Here is a 21,299-nt window from a genome sequence, read left to right on the forward strand (position 1 = left end):
TGCACCTGTGTCTCGTGCACCTGTGTCTCCGCACCTGTGTCTTTGCACCTGTGTCTCTGCACCTGTGTCTCTGCACCTGTGTCTTTGTTGTATGTGATGAACAGCTTATTATATGGCAGCAGTCATTTTTCATTCCCTTGGACAACATCGAGTACCACACATTAAAACTGTATTTTTCACCAATTCATTCAATAGATCAATCTATTCCCCAATAGGCAAATTCTTCCTCTGCTGTCTTTGGCTGCTACTGTCCTGGTCTACTTGGTCTGTACTATTGTAGCAGTGACTAAGGTCTGGGCATATTGCAGTAAGTCATCAGTGCGACTTAATTTAAAACCATTTTTGGATCTTAAATAAGTACACACTTATGAAATTTATAATTTTCATATATGAAATGTGTATTGTCTATATTGGATCATTTTAGAGAAAAACAAGGAGGAAGCACAACACAGAACAGAAATTAAGAATGAGTAAGTATTGCATCTCTGCTTTATTAACAACAATATAATGTTTTATAAATATTTTTTTAACACACTCTCCCTCCCACTATCCCACAGTGACAGTGAGTCTGACGGTCATTCAGAGAAGATGATGTGTAAAGATAGTATCTGAATAAAAGCAGAATGACTAATGATGTTGTAATGTATCACAACACACCCATGTAAAGCGCCTTGGGGTGGCTCTGTTGTGAAAGGCGCTATATAAAATTGAATTGAATTGAACTGAATTGAAAGAATGTAAAGATCTTCTGTAGTGCTTTCCTGGCGTATCTGTTATTAAAGGCCATTTGTATTTAGTCCTGCCAGCTTCACACACCAGCTGATGCGATATGCGCTTTGATATATCAGGTTCGGAACATTGCTGGTGGGATCTGCTGCCATTCAGGTTGGGTTTATGTTGGGCTATCAAGTCCCTTTTTATGAGCTTTTTGGGCTTGTCACCAAAATGAGCACGGTGGCATTTTCTGGCTGTGCTGGACACTGTTAGACAAAGAATGTATCTTTCAGCAAGAAACTGCGTCCATGCATCTGGCTTATCCAGCGCAGGCTGGATAACATTTCTTTTGTTTGATTGACAACAAAAATATGACAGATATAGGCTGAATATAGTCCACATGCATATATTATATATTTTGAAACATTCACTTATGAGCTGCATTTAAGGGTAATATGTATGATGTTATGTGAAATAAATAGTGTATCCCTGTCTTGACCTAATAAAATTTATAGTACTTCTGGGGAACATTAAAAATATTTTGCATATATATGTGAAATTACTAAATTTTTTTCACTAGGGGGCGAATTCCACTCACCACCACATAACTGTTACGGTTTAACCAATGCTACTACTGCTGGTAATAATAATAATAATAATAATAGTAGTAGTAATAGTAGATGAACAGCTGAAACATGGATTGTATTTCAATCCCATCTATATGTCACTGCATGTGTGGTCATCGCAATGTTGTAGTACATAATGGACGTGATATTAACTGTATAATATGTATAAAATTGAACACATATCACAGTCCCCGCTGTTTCACACAGCACAGCATTACGATCATGTTCACATGTCTTCTGTTCAGAAACAAAAATCAATATGCCTTCATCCATGCTATCATTCTACCCTTTTTTGAGCATTTGCAGACAAAGGAATCAGCTATTGCAAGGCAATGTCCATGTTAAATAATTAAGGTGACGTTTCAAGGACCAGTACGCTGGCTGCAGCTTCTGAATTTCCGAGTTTGTGAGCATTCTAGTCTTACATAAAGTCCTCCCAGTCCTCAATGAGAAATGAGGTGAGGAGCATCATGGAGGTCAGTGTAGATAGTGGCAACAGCCACGGTGATATGCAGCAATAGTGCAGCAACAGTGCACAGGGTTATGCACAGGGTTATGCACACCAACAATCCACCACGGTTATTTCTAGCCTGTTAATTTTTGTTGACCACAGCACAGAAAAGAGCTGCTCTCTGCTTCATACTTTTTCTTGTTTTATTGCCTTTTCCTGTGGAAAGCTTACGGCTGACTTTCATCTGACAGTTTTCTAGCTGATTAGGTTCCTTCTGCACTAACTGCATCAATCTGGTGCATCACCATACTCCTGCGAAGAGCCTCATATGCTGGTGTGTGCCAGTCAAAGCCACTGACTTTCTCATGCCTCTGATCAGGTGATTGACGGGTCACATCTAATGAGCCTGTGAAACAAAACAACAGCAGTACAAAGAGGACAAAGGAGGTCAATCAGTGGATGTCTGAAGCAGCGTTGTGAGATACAAAAATGCTCCATAATAACATTGGAATACAATAGCAGTATATAAAATATAGATTATCCCACGGAGCTCAGAAAGAACAGCTCAGATATACAAATAGACTGATTATCAAAGATCCATTGAAGAATATCTGCATCAGTATTTTCTGTGTTTTACTGATCTGACATTTTAAATTCGAAAGAAAGAACACACAAGAGATGGGTGGAAAGACAGAGAGATGGACAGACAAATGATTCTGCACCGCTGTGGAGTTGGTAATGGTGACCTACGTAAGGTCTGTTTTTGTGGGGCATGACGAAGGACGGACGATCCACATTACAGATCTCAAATAAACAGGATTTTATTAAATAATATGGGACACAAGGGGAGAACCAGATAACAAAGGGACCACATGAGATCAAGACAACTAAAAAATATTTCATAGTTATACTAATACTGGTGGGGACCAAGCAAAGACCAGAACAATAAAAACATGGGAACTAACCCACAACAATAACCAATATGACTGACTGAGGAAACAAGGCAAGGGCAAGTACATATATACACACACGGATAACAAGTGCAGGTGAGATTAATTAGCAGATACAGGAAGGTTCAAACTATAACAAAGAAAACTGAACAATATTCAGTATTTCTGTCAGCACACAGAAATAAACCAAATAACTAACATGAGTAAAACGAGAAATAAACAGTTAATTATGACATAGTTAAGTCGCCGCTACATTAAATGGGGAGTGTGAATGATAACAACCCGCTCAGCCCATTAAGCCATGCAGCAGCCCTGGGAACAGGAAAACACACCCGGAGCCAAAGACACTGGGATGACCAGCTCCCTCTGCTGGCCACCAGGGGAACTGGCTGATCCTGTTAGTATAGAACTCACGTTAACATAGCAGTTAATCAAAAACTAAGTGTTACTTATGTACTGATATCATGTTTGCTCATCATTAATGAATCATAATGGTCCCTGTATTCCATGCAGAGACCATATTTCATCATTCGATTGGTTTTAAGAAGCAAAATTTTCAAGAAACATACAAGTCATAAGATGGCAACCAACTATTCTTGGTATCACCAAAAAACTCAGGAAAACAACGCACCAGATAGAATGAAACGCTAACTAGATAGGTAATACAAACCATAGTATTTGCGGCTAACTTTGTAGCTAACTAATGTTATTAGCTCATCGACACTTCTGCTGCTTCTCAACTTGACTGCTTGTTGTAACGCTTCCGGTGAGGATTGTTTCTCGGCGAATACGTCACCCAAGTAACAAATAGCGGACACTTCCTCGTGGCATTTCACACGGCATCTTTATTTGATAAATGCAGTTCAGTGAGGACACAGATCAGGCAGCTCGCCTTCTCCAAATGCGTAAAGAAAGATGAGCAGCAGAAGAGGACTATACACCACATATGAAAGTCAGCCTTAAATGATTTTCTGGTAACTCTTTACTTGAGGGGGAACAAGTAACTTACAGTACTAACTGAGTTAATACTCAAGTCCTCGGGATCCCGGCTGGTGACCCCCTAGGCAGACTCATGGTCCATTCCCACACTCCGAAAATGGCCATCCATCTGCCGCAGCCAGGTGTTATTTTAAACGTGGGGTTTATGTTCATGATATGGACACCCATGCATAACATGGAGCTGATTTTCCTTCTGCCCGAGAAAAGCTCTCTTAATCCATGATCCCACTTGTAGCAGTTTGAAATTAAAAGTCAAATCAGCTTGTTTTATAGACAATTCCAAATACTTTGAGTATGCTTAAAATTGTACGCAGATTAAGTTCTATAAAGTAATCTAATGCATTTTGCTAAAAGTGAAACGCAAAAGTAAAACAAAGTAGCTTTTCAGAGGGAATATTTTTAGCATTTGACAAAACTTCCTGTACCCTGTGGTAGCTGACTGTTTGATTTAGTGGTTGACGAGCTGCTATCGAGAAGATCTCATACGTAAAAGTAGGTCTTTATTTCCTTTTTTTCTGGGCCTGCACTGATAAAAACTGCTAAATTCTGGTAAAACGCAGAAACATCCTGTGTATGAGTCTAACTGAAAACGCTCTGCAGTTCTTCTCATACTCCTTCTGTGTATGAAACCTTATGAGCGAAGGACTGAAGACATTTAAATTGTGCATCTTTTTAAAAAGCAGTGAGAAAAAGATGCGAATGAGAAGGGCATCATGTTAACATGCATCCCGAAAAATACTTTGATGCTTGACATTTCGTGTGTTTCACTGCTGCTCTCCAAAAGATGTAATCACTGTCACATATTATAAATAACAGCAACAGTCTCAGAATTCACTTCCTGAAGGTCTTGGCCCGTTGGTGGCTGCTGGGATCACTGCAGGAGAACCAGGGACCATCAACCCTTGGGGGGGTTTGTTGCCTTTAGCTGGGGGGAGGGGCAGTATATCATTTACGCAATGCTGGGATGGCCCGTGCATGTGATTGACAGGAGGGGGGAGGAGCCATGCAGGTGTCAGAACTGAATGCACAGGAGAGGTTGAGCAGGTGGGTGGGGCCATCAGGGCCTGACATCTTATTATTGGTCAAGGTGCCAGATGGTGCTGACCCCGCCCACATAGTCACCCAGGGTTCCATACAGGTTACACAAGAAGGTCAAGTGCTAGTCAAAACTGGAAGTAAAAGTTGTCAATAGAAGAGCCCTTTAGAGTTGATCAAGGCTACATTAATAGGATATACTGATGGATCTATGAAATGATGAACTATTAATTAATTATATACATAGAGGTCCCCCTTGATGAAATTTGCTAGCTGGAGCGGGAGTCCCTCTGTAATTTATTTCCATCCAGGGGAATCTGTTTCGGCTTAAAATGACAGATTGTCCAATATCGAAATGTTAATCCACATATTGCACATCTCTACAAATGGCTTGTTCTGCCTTCATAAAGATTATACGTAATGCAAAATGATAAAAAGAGAAATATGTTGCTCATTTGCTTTGTACAATAATTTGTGATTATTGTTTTGAAATGAGGCAGTTGGAGGTTGGATAGAAGAGAAAAAAAGAGGCAGGAAGTTCCTCCCACTTGTCAGCTACGATAAAAAACTTTTCCGACAAAGTAAAATTCAGCCTGTCGAGGTGCGTAGCGAAATGGCAGAGTCTGGATTCATTCTGAGCAAGACCCAGTTTAGCTGTCCGATCTGTCTGGATCTACTGAAGGATCCAGTGACCATTAATTGTGGACACAGTTACTGCATGAGCTGCATTAAGGTCTTCTGGGATTACAAAGACCGTGCTGGTGTTTACTGCTGCCCCCAGTGCAGAAAGACCTTCACACCTAGACCAGTTCTAGGCAGAAACATTGTGCTGGCGGATATGGTGGAGAAACTGAAAAAGGCAGGACTGCAAGGCAGCTCTCCTGCTCAAAGTTACGCTGGTCCTGGAGATGTGGAGTGTGACGTCTGCATTGGCAGAAAACACAAAGCTGTCAAGTCCTGCCTGGTGTGTCTGTTTTCTTACTGCAAAGGTCATCTACAGCTTCACGATGAGCTCAACCCAGGAAAGAAGCACAAGCTGATCGATGCCACTGGACATCTGCAGGACAAGGTCTGTCCTCATCACGACAAGCTGCTGGAGGTCTACTGCCGTACCGACCAGCAGTGTATCTGCGTGCTCTGCGTGATGGATAAACACAGAGGCCACGATACAGTCTCCGCTGCCGCAGGAAGGACTGAGAAGCAGGTATGAATAAGCGATAAATAGATGCTAGACAATCTGATGAGATCACAATTATAAATATGTCTATCACAAGACGTGCACTTAAAGGCATTTGGTTTTATGCCTGTTTCTGTGGAAGTTTAATTGCAACGTTTTCTGTAGACCTGCTTTGCCATGGAGTGGAAAACGAAAAGAAAGAGAACAAAATGCATGGGAGTATATTTCAAGGTTTCTTTTTATGGTTTTAAATAATAGGACTGCCCAGTTTCTCTGTGTTGCTAGGCAATGCCTGGGATGTGAGCGCTTCATGTTAGCAGCATTACTGAAGTCACTCTGGATAGCGCAGTAAACAATGCCCACATTGCCCGACACATCCAGCAAAATAAATCTGCACCGCTAAACCTCGAGGAAGAAGGATTTCTTTACTACCTGAGGATGAGTCATAGATTAAAAATCCCCTCTTGGGCAGTGTGTGGCTCAGTGGGCTAAGCATCTGTGGCTGTGATCAGGAGGTTGTCACTTGTCAGCCGAGCCACAGCACATCTGTGGGTCCTTGAGCCAGGCCTTTAACCCCCAGCTCCCTGGGTGGCTGCCCTTTGTAGCCAGTTTGCACTCATCTAAAGAGAGTAAGTTCAGGGAATCTGTAAAGAGAATTGCCTCACAGGGATCGAAGAAGTATCTTTAAAAAAAGAAGCAGACCTCTTTGATCTCATGCCTTTTACCTGTTTTTGTATCAATTGCATCAATCCATTTATTATAAAATATGTTGGTACCACTGTTTTAGTTTTCTGTCACAGGAAATGTTATGAAGAGATAAGAGACCATTTGTGTGTGTTCAGTCAAAAGCGATTAGGCATGTCTGCATTCTTATTTCAAAATGACTGCTGAACAGATGGTGCTTAAATACAGAACATGATGAAATACTGGCACAATGTAGTTTGACAGCTTTGATGGTAAAGAACAAAATCTATAAACCTCCCGCTTAAGATTCATCATGGCTGTAATCATTCAGCTGATGGAAATAGCCAGGGGCGCCGCTAAGGGGGGGAAAGTTGGGACAATTCTAAGGGCCCACGCCCTTTAGGGGCCCCCAGAGATCTGAATGGGTGTGGTAGGGGGGCCCAACCTCATATTTTGTCATAGGGCCCAAAATTGCTAGCGGCGCCCCTGGAAATAGCTATACTGTAACCGTTTAGGGTATACAGTATCTTACATGTGTGCGAAATATCCCACATTTTATTCACTAAAACACTGATGAATGGCTATTATGTTGTTATCCATGATGTATTTTTGAAAAGACTTTGAACTCCAATGTTTTTTTGCATCGCAGCTCAGCCTCCATTCCAGCCCCAGCTGACTCTGTTGGCAACATCTTTTTCCTCAGTGTATAATACTCCATTCACATAATGGAGACCTGATCCCATGTGCCAACCACATTAGCACTTGCTGATTTTTCAACAGCCAAGTGAAGTTTACAGGAGCTGTGACTGCCAGCTTGGCCTAACCGATACTTCCTGTTGAGTCAAAATTAGCTACCATCTCTGCACGCTACTGCGTGGGTGGGTTTTTCAGAAGGCAAAAGTTAATATTGATCTTGACTACAGCTGCTATAACCTGTTTTCCTTTAGAGCAGCAGATTTTATAACAATTTCATAATGGCCATTCTTTTGTGTGGCTCAGTGGGCTAGATCGCTATACTTAAGAACAGAAGGTCGCTTGTTCAAATCTCAGGGTCGGCATATTTTGCCATTGGACCCTTGACCAAGACCCTTAAGCCCTGATTGCTCCAGGGAATCTCTGACCCCATTTTCTCAGTAGATGAATGTGATGTGACCCTTTTCGGTCAACAAGTAAAGCTCCTGTCTAAAAACACAATGGTTGTGGGTTTGAATCCCAAGAAGCACATTTGAATTACAGTCCTTCCTTCTGTGGTAAGTCATCTGAGATAAAAGTGCTAGATTAATATGTAAATGTCTGCTATATAGAACAGGTCATGCTCCCTGGAAATAAAAATCAGAAGAACAGATTAATCCGGCTCCTCTTAAGCTTTCACCCATCTGTTCTTGTACTCTATTAAACAGCTGTGAATTTGTGGCCCGGCAGCCCATCAGCACATTTGATCCAATAAACGACTTTGACCTGAGACCTCAAAAAAGAAAGAAAAACCATCTCTGAGACTAAGGCAGACTGTCGTTAGTGAGCAGATCTGCCCCGTGATTCATGCACCCCCCGGCCGCGGGTCTATAACACGGCCATCCATCTCTATCATTAGAGCTAAAAGAGGCCAATTTGCTGAAAGCATTTTAATGAAATTCTGGAGAGGTGGGTCACCAAAATATTTACATAGCACTCAGCCTGCTGATACAGCTGCTGCGGAATGTGTGTGTGAACGTATGTGGATTATGCTAATATTACATTGTGGGGACCAAACATACCCCACAATGTAATAAAAACCTGTTATTTTGACATTTCAGGTCCCCACAAAGATCTGTGAGTGCAATTCAATAAGTTTTTTTGTTTGGTTACTTATAGTTAAGGTTAGGGCTGGGTAGGGGTTAGGATTAGAGATTTCGCCATGTTGAGATTAGAGTTTTCCCCATAGAAATGAATGGAGAGTCCCCACAAAGATATAATTACAAGCCTGTTTGTGTGTGTGTGTGTGTGTGTGTGTCCTTTGCTTTTGAGTTTTCTGCCAAAACATGTATTTCTTCAGCGGACTCTTTCCACCTGCTGGGATTATGGCAAACAAGAACCAAAAATCGATATAGCATTGTACAGGGGTCATTGCCGTGGCATATTCTGACAGACAGTATGACCAAACTGCAAATTTATCACAGACTTGGTATTTAAAAAAGTAACCTGCATAGTTTTTGTATGTTTGTCCATGTACGGATAGGTTAACAATCTATCTTCTTCTATCTTCCATAGACTGAACTCCAGAAGAAGATCCAGGAGAAAGACAAAAGGTTACAGAAGTTGAGGCAGGCTGTGGATTCACTCAAAGTAAGCATGGCAGCTGAGACAGGAACCCACGTTAAGCTATTTCCTGCCCAGTGGAGCTCCAACATACAGCACACTGGATCAGGTCAAATGATCGGGTCGACACTGAGTGAATGGGCCAGTTCACATCTATATCCATGTTTCACAGCGCTCTGCGCAAGCTGCGGTGGAGGACAGCGACAAGGCCTTTGCCGTCATGATGCGCTTCATTAAACGGAAGCGCTCAGATGTGAAAGAGCTGATCCAAGATCAGGAGAAGGCTGCACTCAGTCAGACTGAAGGGCTCATCAAGCAGGTGGAGCAGGAGATTGTTGAGCTCAAGAGGAGAGATGCGAAGCTGGAGAAGTTCTCAGACACGGAGGATCACATCCATTTCCTCCAGGTAAGGGCAATATTTCCGAGACTCAACTCAATCTCCAACTATGGGACACTTCAAGATGCATCAAATGAATGTGTCTAACTTCACAATGTCTATACTGAAATGTTTTATAGAACTTTCAATCCCTCTGTGAGCCCGTTGTTGGTGAAAGCTCGCCCAGCCTCCCTGTCTACCCACACTGTTCATTCGAGGATGTGAGGAATGCCATCTCTGACCTGAAAGAGCAGATGATGGAGCTCCTGAAAGTGAAAGTAACCAAAATCTCGCAAACAGGTCTGTAGAGAAAAAAAGACTGAGACAGTTAAAGAATAACAGATATATAATTATGAAATCAGAGCTTTCATAAACAAGCATGTAACCTGGACATAAATTGTAGTAATGTTTCTACAGTGAGAGACGTTGGCATCGTACAGAGCAAGAGCAAAGAAAACTTTCCGCAAAGTGAGTATTCACATATTTGCATAGATGAATTTGCAGGGAATCCCCCAAAGATACTTTACTGTAATTAATGACACCTAACTAAAGGAAACCAACCACAATGAATAAAATGTTTTTGTTCATAAAAAGGGGTGGCAGAGACGTCCCCATAATGTCTCTCTAATGTCACCATAAACTCTCTGTAACGTCCCCATAATGTCTCTCTAATCTCACCATAATCTCTCTGTAATGTCCCCATAATGTCTCTCTAATGTCCCTATAATCTCTCCGTAACGTCCCCATAATGTCTCTGTAACATCCCCGTAATGTCCCCATAATGTCTCCGTAATGTCCCCATAATGTCTCTGTAATATCCCCATAATGTAGCACTTTAGACAGTGTCACACCACTGTAGGGCAGCGTGCCCATCTAGGCTCTAGCACTTTAGGCAGTGTCAGGCCCCTGTAAGACAGCGTGCCCATCTAGGCTGTAGCACTTTAGGCAGTGTCAGACTGCTGTAGGGCAGCATGTCCATGCCTATCATTTTCAGAGAAAAACGGCATGAAAATGATAATTATCTCGCACTTTCATTATTTCTCCAAAAAAGGAGTATTGTTACGAGCTGTTGATAGCTACCAATGATACAAGAGAATTCAGTAAAGTCTGTTGGTTGTTTTCACAAACGTCTTTCCATACAGACTCAACTACATTTTTTTTTCAATGTTTAAATGACCCGTGACATTACTAAGACCAAATGAAAAAAATAATCATCTAATCGCTTCTTAACTGCACGTGGGGGGCCACCCATACCAGCGCCGTAGTTTTATAACCTTCATGTGCCTTTATTCAGTGGCAAGGGGTAACCGGCCGCTTTTCTCTACCTGATTCTAGCGAAAAAGGAAGCCGTGCTGCACACGCCGGAGCCCATGACGAGAGAGGACTTTCTGCAATGTGCGTACATCTATGTGAACGCAGGCATGCTTGAAATGATGACAACACTGCTTATACACAAGAAAATGAGCAGACAGAGAGTCCCTGATGGTTAGATTTGCTGATCGGTTCTCATGACCATAAAGGTGTGGATGCAGCAAATCAGGGGGTTATTGGGAGAAAAGGTAAAATGGGGAGGAAGGCTGGGATATCAGGTGAAACTGGAGTGTTGGCAGCTGTAAGAAGTCTGGTTTAAAAATTGAGCATTTTTGGACAATAATTAAGGTGGGAATCATAATAAATGGGCATGCAAAGCATTGGTCTAAAAGCTCCTGAAATCTTTTTTTGCTTTTTCTCCTCCGTCAGATTCCTGCCATCTCACCCTGGATCCCAACACCACGCATAAGCACCTGCGCCTGTTAGACGGGAACCGCGTCGTGAAGTGGGTGGGGGCGGATCAGTCATATCCCGAGTGCGCGGACAGGTTTGATTTCTATCTGCAAGTGCTGTGTAGGGAGGGGCTGTCCGGACGTTGCTACTGGGAGGCAGAGTGGAGTGGGAACTGGGTTATTATTGCAGCGTCGTATAAAGAGATCCGCAGGAGAGGCGAGGGAAACAGATCCTGCCTGGGGCGGAATGAAAAGTCCTGGAGTTTATACTGCTCTCCTTCCAAATACTTCTTCCGGCATAATAATGAGGAGATCCCAGTGTCTGGCCCCCCCTCCTCCAGGATAGGGGTGTACCTGAATCATGGCGCAGGAACTCTGTGCTTCTACAGCATCTCTGGCACAATGACCCTCCTGCACAGGGTCCAGACCACGTTCACGCAGTGTCTGCATCCCGCATTTTTCATTTATGGGGGCAGCACGGTGCATTTGTGTTAAAAGCCATGAGAAAAGAGGCACGTGAGATCAAATTCCTGTAGAATTATGATTTTTTTTTTCATGTTTCTATATTAGGGCGGCATGGTGGTGCAGTGGTTAGCACTGTCGCCTCACACCTCTGGGACCCGGGTTCGAGTCTCCGCCTGGGTCACATGTGTGCGGAGTTTGCATGTTCTCCCCGTGTCGTCATGGGGTTTCCTCCGGGTACTCCGGTTTCCCCCCACGGTCCAAAAACATGCTGAGGCTAATTGGAGTTGCTGAATTGCCCGTAGGTGTGCATGTGTGAGTGAATGGTGTGTGAGTGTGCCCTGCGATGGGCTGGCCCCCCATCCTGGGTTGTTCCCTGCCTCGTGCCCATTGATTCCGGGATAGGCTCCGGACCCCCCGCGACCCAATAGGATAAGCGGTTTGGAAAATGGATGGATGGATGGATGTTTCTATATTACTTTAAATTAAACCTACATTAGGTTAGTATATTACGTGAGAGACACCAATACATCCAGTCTGCATTGTTTGACTGGTTTCTTACTCTGACTTTTGCTGGATTGTTGATATAGTTACAGTGTTGCCAACTTTGGTCAGCTGGCTGGCATGAGATTTTCAATTCGTTTACATGTATGTAACAGTTTCATTTGCATTGTCAATAGCCTGTAGGGTTTGCAAACTGTAGCCAATTGTAGATTTACAATAGAAAAAACATAGATTTTGCGTGAGGTACCTCGCTTGAGCGTTTGAGTCTGAAAGCGTGAGCGTAATGCGCGACAGCTGGGAACTCTGTAGTTATTGAATGTTTTTTTTTTACTTTTCAGTAAAAAAATTTGAGAATAGTCTTGAGACACCGAGTAGGTGAGATTACTGTCTGTTGTCAGTCACTGTGCAGTTTGAATCAACAAGAAGCAAAGTCAACTGAGTCATGAGTGAAAGCATGTGTTACATATGTGTTAGATATAGAAGGATTATATTCATTTCATAAATGTATGGTTAATTAGATTTTCTTCCACTTTTGTTATAGATTTTTGTTATAGAAAATTAATAAAAATTAAACAGAAAAGTGTCTAAGGGGTATTCATTCGTCATATAAGCTGATATTAATGTTATGCTATTAATGTATTAATAAAAATAAAGATAGTGGATATATTCTTACGAGTCAAACAGCAGTGCTCAAAACCACCTTTTACTTCCTTTGATCAAAGGGAATGCAGAGGCCTACTGGAAGTGATGTCAAAAACCCACAGGATGTGATGAACTAGGAGGCAAATAAACACTTGTAGCTCTAACAAGCCGTCTGGTGGGCAGAGCGGCACAAACAGCATGTTTGTCTTAGATGAAGACTCTTGTGTGAACGGATCGGTGATCTACTGGGAGCCTTGTGAATCTGAATATGAATCAGGGCTGTATTATAAATGTACACTAATCTCACTCACACTTTACAGCAGAGGTGGAAAGTGATCCATGGGGGGCCGCTGTGGGTTCAGGTTTTTTGGATGACCTCTCAATCAGCCAATAGCAGTGGGCCCCCAGGACTGGAGTTGAGAACCACAGTTTTATTATTGGCTGACTGAGAGGTCAAAAACCCACAGCGGCCCTCCATGGATCAGGCTCCCCAAGCACTGTAACCATGTACTTACTGTATTGTATCACAAGCATTTTATGCAACTCTGATGCTGGGAAAAGTAGCTATGCTGTACATATAGTTACTGTGGCCAGGGACGGATTACGGACCGGGCCAGCGGGGCCGCTGCCCAGGGGCCCTTGGGGTGCAGGGGGCCCGTGGGGCCCCTAGCCCAAAACGATCTGCAACGCTTATCAACAATGGATTTTCGTTTGTCTATTTTAGAGGGCCTACATTCTTTGATCCTCTGCCTACAAGGGCCCCTGACCCTATAGGGAGGGCGTTTGGCTGCCAAGGGCCCTTGAATTGTGGTGGTTGTGGTGGTGGTGCTGGTGGTGGTGGGGGGGGGGGGGGGGGGGGGGGGGCTCGCGAACGTTTTGCCCAGGGGCCCACACAACCCATAATCCGTCCCTGACTGTGGAACACTGCCATTACCCATACAGTTCCCAAACAGTTTTTTCAGAAAATTTCACATACATCGGCGCCCCCTGGTGGCACTTGACCAAATCGACTCCTCAACCTCACAATTCATTCAGGCTCCATATTGTAATTATTATTATCTCTTGGTTAGCTAACCCCTGAGTGTGCATCGATTTGCATTTTTAATTACATAAAGTTAACTTTGACTGAGATATCACAGGCTTGTGAACCTCAGAAGGCTAATGAATAAAACTGCTGGAATTATTTAATTGCTGTACAGTATGTCTGAAAAAAACTGTGCAGTCACATAGGGAGATGAGAAGAAATAAACGTTACATACACATGCTGGAGCAAAGTTCACCCCTTGAGACTCGTGCTGCTATCAGCTGAGCCCAAAAGATCACACCTGCAAAGAGGAATCAGGAAATCCCTCCCATTCTTACACACAAAACCTGTCTGACATTTCTTGTAATGCAGGTCTCTGAAACTTAACCATTGTTTGCAAGACGGCGAGAAAACACAGAAACACTTATTAGGTAATAAGTATCTAAGTCAAGGGCACGCTGGCAAACGCGACTGTGTGCAAACTGGGTTATAATCTTGGGTCATATTTCAGCCTCTGCTGGTTCTCTTCATCTTCCCTGGGCCTCACTGTAAAACCACACCCACTGCAGCTCCAAACCAGGAAGTCACTCCCACTCACACGCACACAGAGCAACTTCTAGAAAAAAAACTGAACTCTGTGCAGCAAGATGGCTGACACAGGAAACCTCTTAAGTAAAGTCCAGTTCAGCTGCCCGATTTGTCTGGATTTACTGAAAGATCCAGTGACTCTACCCTGTGGACACAGTTACTGTATGAACTGCATTAAGAGCTGCTGGGATAAGGAGGATCTTCTTGGTGTTTACAGCTGTCCTCAGTGCAGACAGACCTTTAAACTAAGGCCTGATTTGAAGAAAAGCACCATTCTGGCTGAAGTGGTGGAGAAACTGAAGAATACTCGATTGCATGCAACTGCTCCTGCTGACCATTATGCTGGACCTGGAGATGTGGAGTGTGATTTCTGTACTGGGAGAAAACACAAAGCTGTCAAGTCCTGCCTGGTATGTTTGGCCTCTTACTGTGAATCTCACCTCCAGCCTCACTATACGTCTCCAGCTTTTAAGAAGCACAAGCTGGCTGATGCCACTGGACATCTGCAGGACAAGGTCTGTTCCCAGCATGACAAACTTCTGGAGGTCTACTGCCGTACCGACCAGCAGTGTGTCTGTCTGCTGTGTGTGATGGATGAACACAGAGGCCATGATACAGTCTCAGCTGCTGCAGGAAGGACAGAGAAGCAGGTAAATCATGGGGGGTACAGGGCAGTTCTGCTGTCTTGTAGAAGTTCACAGTCATATGAATATGTTGAATATCTCGTGTATTTTTTTAATGATTCGTTTATTTTATTTTTTTAAATGTACATTCTCAGAAGATGCCGAACTCTGTTGGCCTGCATGTTATTTTTTTAGATATATAGGACATTTCTCCTGAGAACCTCTTATCATCCTCCTACATCTGTAGCTTTCTAAGTAAAGTGAAGCTGCTGTTACAGTAGATCTACAACGGGTCCAACAGGATCATTTGGTTGCACCAAAGGCTATTTCTGGTGTGAACCTGTACACATAGGTGGCTTCCTGTTTTCCTGCAGAAGCAACAGGAGATCGCACAGAAGGAATTCCAGAAATGGATCCAGGAGAGAGAGAATGAATTACAGGAGATGAAGAAAGCTGTGAATGCACTGTCAGTGAGTATGAAGCTGCAAAGACGGTCACATCTGGAAGACATTTCAGGACTATATTCCAGTCATAGGCTTATGACCCATCTTTGGGCCATATTTAGCTAATTCATCCATATGCTCAATCTCCCTGCTCCTGACAGCTCTCTGCCCAATCAGCAGTGGAAGAGAGCGAGAGGACCTTCACGGAGATGATCTGCTCCATTGAGAGAAGACGCTCTGAGGTGACAAAGCTCATCAGAGATCAGGAGAAGGCTGCAGTGAATCAGGCTGAAGGACACATGAAGAGACTGGAGCAGGAGATCGATGAACTGAAGAGGAAACACTCTGAGCTGGAGCAGCTTTCACACACAGAGGATCACATCCATTTCCTCCAGGTCACAATTCTGTTTATTACGTTTATTATGTAATTGAACTATTTTGTCCTCAGTCAGTTGTCAGAAGCATTGATTACACTCCTGCTGTTCATTTTCATAGATGTTAATGCCGGCTAAGCCTATTGTCTTTAATGCCATTGTCTGTTCATCTGTCTGTGCTTCTCTCTGCAGGGTTGCCAGATTCCCTGCGTCCCCCTTGCATCTGCTCCCCTACCCAGCATCCCTCTTGTCCCATCTGGCTCATTTGAGAATGTGAAGAAAGCTCTTTTTGACTTAAAAGCACAACTGGAGAGAAGCTGTAAGGACACATTAACTGGGATGTCCCAAACAGGTTGGAAATAGGTTTATGTCTTCCATTTCTCATGATTAATGTGTCTTAGAAAAAAAAATTACAACGAAAATAACAGCAATAGAGATTTATTGTTACAGTTACTACCGGTCAAATAGTGTCACAAGTAAGATATACGTAAGAACTGTCCATTGTCTGGGTTCGTCCACATGTCTCTTTTCTGTCTGTGCAGTGAAAGATGTCTGTGTCCTAAAGGCTAAAAAATGCACTTCATGTGAGTATGTCTGTTCTGAACCCCTGCTTCTTAAAATATAAACACGTGTAGAGTAACACATATCATCCATCCATTCATCCATCTGCTACAGTCTTATTTAGTACAATGACATGATAGATGACTGTGATGGTGATAATAATACATGTCCTTGTGAAAATTAATTGAAACATGTTGTCACACAGACAGGCGTGCAGTGTCCTGGCACCTGCTGGTTTGCAGAGCCAACAGGGCAAAAAGTATGCTGAGTGGATGGACAGAGGAAGCTGGGCGGGTGGATGGAGGAGGCACTGTGCCCACAGACTGGCAGGCCTGCTTTGGTGGGGTTAGAGCTGGGTGGATGGACGGAGGAGGCAATGGGCCCACAGACTGGCAGGCCTGCTCGGGTGGGGTTAGAGCTGGGTGGATGGACGGAGGAGGCAATGGGCCCACAGACTGGCAGGCCTGCTTTGGTGGGGTTAGAGCTGAGTGGATGGACGGAGGAGGCAATGGGCCCACAGACTGGCAGGCCTGCTTTGGTGGGGTTAGAGCTGGGTGGATGGACGGAGGAGGCACTGTGCCCACAGACTGGCAGGCCTGCTTTGGTGGGGTTAGAGCTGGGTGGATGGACAGAGGAGGCACTGTGCCCACAGACTGGTAGGCCTGCTCGGGTGGGGTTAGAGCTGGGTGGATGGACGGAGGAGGCACTGTGCCCACAGACTGGCAGGCCTGCTTTGGTGGGGTTAGAGCTGGGTGGATGGACGGAGGAGGCACTGTGCCCACAGACTGGTAGGCCTGCTTTGGTGGGGTTAGAGCTGGGTGGATGGACGGAGGAGGCACTGTGCCCACAGACTGGCAGGCCTGCTTTGGTGGGGTTAGAGCTGGGTGGATGGACGGAGGAGGCACTGTGCCCACAGACTGGCAGGCCTGCTTTGGTGGGGTTAGAGCTGGGTGGATGGACAGAGGAGGCACTGTGCCCACAGACTGGCAGGCCTGCTTGGGTGGGGTTAGAGCTGGATGGATGGACAGAGGAGGCACTGTGCCCACAGACTGGCAGGCCTGTTTTGGTGGGATTAGAGCTGGGTAGATGGACGGAGGAGGCACTGTGCCCACAGACTGGCAGGCCTGCTCGGGTGGGGTTAGAGCTGGGTGGATGGACGGAGGAGGCACTGTGCCCACAGACTGGCAGGCCTGCTTTGGTGGGGTTAGAGCTGGGTGGATGGACGGAGGAGGCACTGTGCCCACAGACTGGCAGGCCTGCTTTGGTGGGGTTAGAGCTGGGTGGATGGATGGAGGAGGCACTGTGCCCACAGACTGGCAGGCCTGCTTTGGTGGGGTTAGAGCTGGGTGGATGGACGGAGGAGGCACTGTGCCCACAGACTGGCAGGCCTGCTTGGGTGTGTTAGAGCTGGGTGGTATAATTGTGCTTCAGCCATCCATGTATGTTTCAGGTGAATGCTCTGGAGTTCAGGTGCCTCCCCGTGTCATTGTGGGGTTTCCTCTAGGTTCTTTGGTTTCCCCCCTCAGTCTAAAAGCATGCAAAGGTTAATTGGAGTTGCCAGATTCCGCACAGGCATGAATGGTGCATGTGCCCTGCGTTATTCACATACAATTTTATCAAACCACTGGACCCAATGTCATAAGTATGAATTAATGTCACTCTGATGTCCATCTTAACTGTGGTCAGTCCGTCTGCATATATACGCGACATCTTGTTTCAATTAATTTGCAGAAGGGTGTTGTAATAATAAAATTATTACAAATAATAATCATGATAATAATAAAACTTTTAATTGCAGTGGAAAAGGAAAATCATTTACAGAAGCCAGAGCCCAGGACCAGAGACGAATTCTTACGATGTGAGTTTGATTGTACTCACATATAACACATTTCATTTTGGCTGCTTTCTTTATGTGAAAGCTAATATTGGAATATGACACAATGAACTAAAAATCATTATAAAATATAATAAAATCTGGTAATAATAAATTAAAATGATATATTGTAGAACATTAGTGAGACTGATATATCCTGCATTGTTCTTCTGTATCAGATGCCTGCCATCTCACACTGGACCCCAACACGGTGAATAAATACCTCTGCCTGTCGGAGGGGAACCGGGTGGTGACTCGTGTGGAAGAGACGCAGTCGTACCCCGAGCACCCAGATCGATTCGAGCAGAAACCACAGGTGCTTTGCACAGAGAGCCTGTCTGGGCGCCATTACTGGGAGATAGAGTGGAGCGGGAACCGGATCAGCATGGCGGTGTCATACCGGGGAATCAGCAGGAAGGGGGGGAACGACCGGACTCTCTTTGGATACAACGACAAGTCCTGGAGTTTGTACTACTTCCCCTCTATGTATAATTTCTGGCATAATAATAAATGCTGGACGGTATCCGGCCCCCGATCCTCCAGGATAGGGGTGTACCTGGATCACGGGGCAGGAACTCTGTGCTTCTACAGCGTCTCTGACACAATGACCCTCCTGCACAGGGTCCAGACCACGTTCACTGAGCCCCTCTATGCTGGCTTTTACCTCTATGGCAAAGGAACTACTATTAAACTCTGCTCCCTGAGCTCGTAGAGAAAGCAGATGATCATAGTGTTTCTTACATGGCTTTTCCCGTTTATGTTTTTTCTGGGGAACGTTATATCACGGCCATCTGGCCAGTGGGATCTCAGGAGGGACCTGCTGGTTGATATGTCCTCCTCGGTAACTCAGACACCAGCAGCCTTTGGCCAGTGAGTCTCTGCCTTGTTTTTCCTGTTGAGACTGAGCGCACAGTAGGATTCTGTTGATATAATCCTTGAGAATGACCAAAATGACTAACTCTTGAAATTCTGTAGTGTAGTAATTTTAATGTATAACAAAAAACAATAGATATACGAGACAAAAGACGATAAGAAGATGTGTTGCCCTCGAATCTAGAGTGTACCTCTGGTTTCAGTCTCCCAACCCATCTGATAGCATGAAGACAAGGTGTTTTAGCTTCTGAAGTCAAGGACATGTTCCAGTGTTTCTCTGAAGACTAAACTAACAGACCTTATGGTGCCACATGAAAAAAAACATCAGTTCACATCAGAGGTCACAGGTGTGGAGAACAGACATCTCAATTAAGAGACAGTAAGGCCAGATGCAGAACACGTAAAAGTCATGAAATATCATCTCCAGCCAGTGACTGTGGGCCTTGAACAAAGACATTATGAAATAAACCACTAAGAGAAAAACCACAGAAGGCATCAGCTTGTATATTTTGGGAACAAAATTAGTAAAAAAAAAAAAATTATAATAAAATGACATGATTGATGTGAAAGTCAGCTCCTTTAGCTAACACTGCTCAGTTATGTCTGGAACATCTCATCCACTGGCCTGCTCCTCCAGTACACAAACAGAGTGTGGAACAATGTGTCCTATCACCAATCTGGCCATACAGTTCATGACCATTGAGGTCAGTGCCTTTGGCCGGATCTCATTCAGACAGGCAGTTTGATGCTTCTGGCAGTGACACAATTACTGTCCCCTTGCAGCACAGTGGGACAGTGAACAGGGTCAAATGATCTTCAAAGATGTCAGTGATGACAGGGGTCAGTTGTGCACCGCATATTTGGAAGAGGAAAGGATGAAATCAGGGTCGGTGGCCAGTATGTTCAGTAACTGCTTAACCACACAGCATCAGTTAATAATAATATTAATAACTATTGTAAAATTTGTGCTGGACATCCTGAATGAATTACACTTTACAAACTTGGCAAGGAGGAGATTAAAATTTGAATTTCTCAGCCTTTAAAAAAATATTTAAAGCACTGTCATTTTTCCCTCGCATCCCCTATGCATATTAAACATAAAGATTTTGAAAGCCAGATCTTTGATTAAAAATAATGCTTAGGGCTTTCCTGCCCCCTAGTGGAATGAAGCACATACATCAGGCTGAGTCACCTATCATCAATGATTAGAACATAAAGGTCCACCAGTCTGTTCTGCAAACATGACGTGAATCTGATTTTCATTCTGGAGAGCAAATATCTGTCGTTCATCACAGTGTCTAATCCTATTCTACAGGGTCAGTAAGAGATGGACAGTAAAATGTTTGCAAATGATCTTAAAACACAAAATGTGACCAATTCCCAGTGCAAGTGAATGTTTTATGTAGATTTGGAAAAACTGTGAAATACTAAATACGTACACAAACTGTTTACAAAAATCACACTAATACTGACAAAAAATAGTATGAAACATAAAAAACTAGCGAGGCAAAAATGCAGAGGATGCGACCACAAACCAGTTATCCGAGACCCGCTGAATGATTTCTGTGCATCGTACTGAAGATTAATGTCCAGATGAAGCGATGCACTAAGAGCAGAATTGACGACTAGACCTAACAAGCCTGCTAGTTTAATATGAAAAACATCCGATCAGTGCACATCAGAGGTCACAGGTGTGGAGAATGCCAAACGCAAGTTAGAGACATTAAGGTCAGGTGCAGAACCTGTAATAGTCGTGTAACATCAGATTGGCAATTATTAAAGATTAAAAATACATGATTTTCCTGAGCAGTGATAGCTGATGGGTACGCTGCCAAATCGGCGTTCACCGTGGTACATTAAGAGAAAGCTGATCGAAACACACAAATAAACACACACACCATCTTGGGGAGTAATAGGATAGATAGATGTGTGGGTGGACGTGTGGTGTGGGGGCAGAACAAACACGCTACAGGTAGTATAAACAGAGTGTGTATTTACAAGTTTGCTCAGCACAGTGTAGGCACAGACTTTAAGAGTGATCCAAGCCAACACAACAACAAACAAAACGATCCACCACACGAGTCCCAAACTAACTCACCTACAAAAGAAAAATGAAACAAAAGAAAACCACTCTCACGCTCTCTCCATACAAATAACTCAAACAAAGAAAACGGCTGTCACTCTTTACTCCGTACACGATACCAGGCTTTCTCCTAGTCAGGAACACAGGCAAAATGATCGGTACACGTCAATGGAAATATA

General features: G+C 43.9%; 2 protein-coding genes across 5 annotated transcripts; both read left to right on the forward strand.

The window, feature by feature from the left end:
• The first annotated feature begins 5,355 nt into the window (after positions 1–5,355).
• Positions 5,356–12,560, forward strand: LOC125739892 (tripartite motif-containing protein 16-like). Its single transcript, XM_049010442.1, has 7 exons — positions 5,356–5,979; positions 8,884–8,958; positions 9,104–9,337; positions 9,448–9,607; positions 9,725–9,775; positions 10,643–10,702; positions 11,048–12,560. The coding sequence occupies exons 1-7, from the start codon at positions 5,389–5,391 to the stop codon at positions 11,563–11,565; spliced, it is 1,689 nt and encodes a 562-aa protein (XP_048866399.1). The 5' UTR covers positions 5,356–5,388; the 3' UTR covers positions 11,566–12,560.
• Positions 12,561–14,317: 1,757 nt separating this feature from the next.
• Positions 14,318–19,575, forward strand: LOC125739889 (tripartite motif-containing protein 16-like). 4 transcript variants are annotated; one of them, XM_049010435.1, is made up of 7 exons: positions 14,318–14,940; positions 15,288–15,383; positions 15,518–15,751; positions 15,923–16,082; positions 16,273–16,314; positions 18,090–18,149; positions 18,344–19,575. In XM_049010435.1, the coding sequence occupies exons 1-7, from the start codon at positions 14,350–14,352 to the stop codon at positions 18,874–18,876; spliced, it is 1,716 nt and encodes a 571-aa protein (XP_048866392.1). In that variant the 5' UTR covers positions 14,318–14,349; the 3' UTR covers positions 18,877–19,575. The 4 variants fall into 4 exon arrangements, with proteins under 4 accessions (XP_048866392.1, XP_048866390.1, XP_048866391.1 ...); XM_049010433.1 differs by lacking the exons at positions 18,090–18,149; positions 18,344–19,575 and adding exons at positions 16,497–16,753; positions 17,414–18,083; XM_049010434.1 differs by lacking the exons at positions 18,090–18,149; positions 18,344–19,575 and adding exons at positions 16,497–16,730; positions 17,391–18,083.
• The last annotated feature ends 1,724 nt before the right edge of the window (positions 19,576–21,299 follow it).

Source organism: Brienomyrus brachyistius, chromosome 4 (genome assembly GCF_023856365.1).
Source record: "Brienomyrus brachyistius isolate T26 chromosome 4, BBRACH_0.4, whole genome shotgun sequence".
NCBI classification, from domain to species: Eukaryota; Metazoa; Chordata; class Actinopteri; order Osteoglossiformes; family Mormyridae; genus Brienomyrus; species Brienomyrus brachyistius.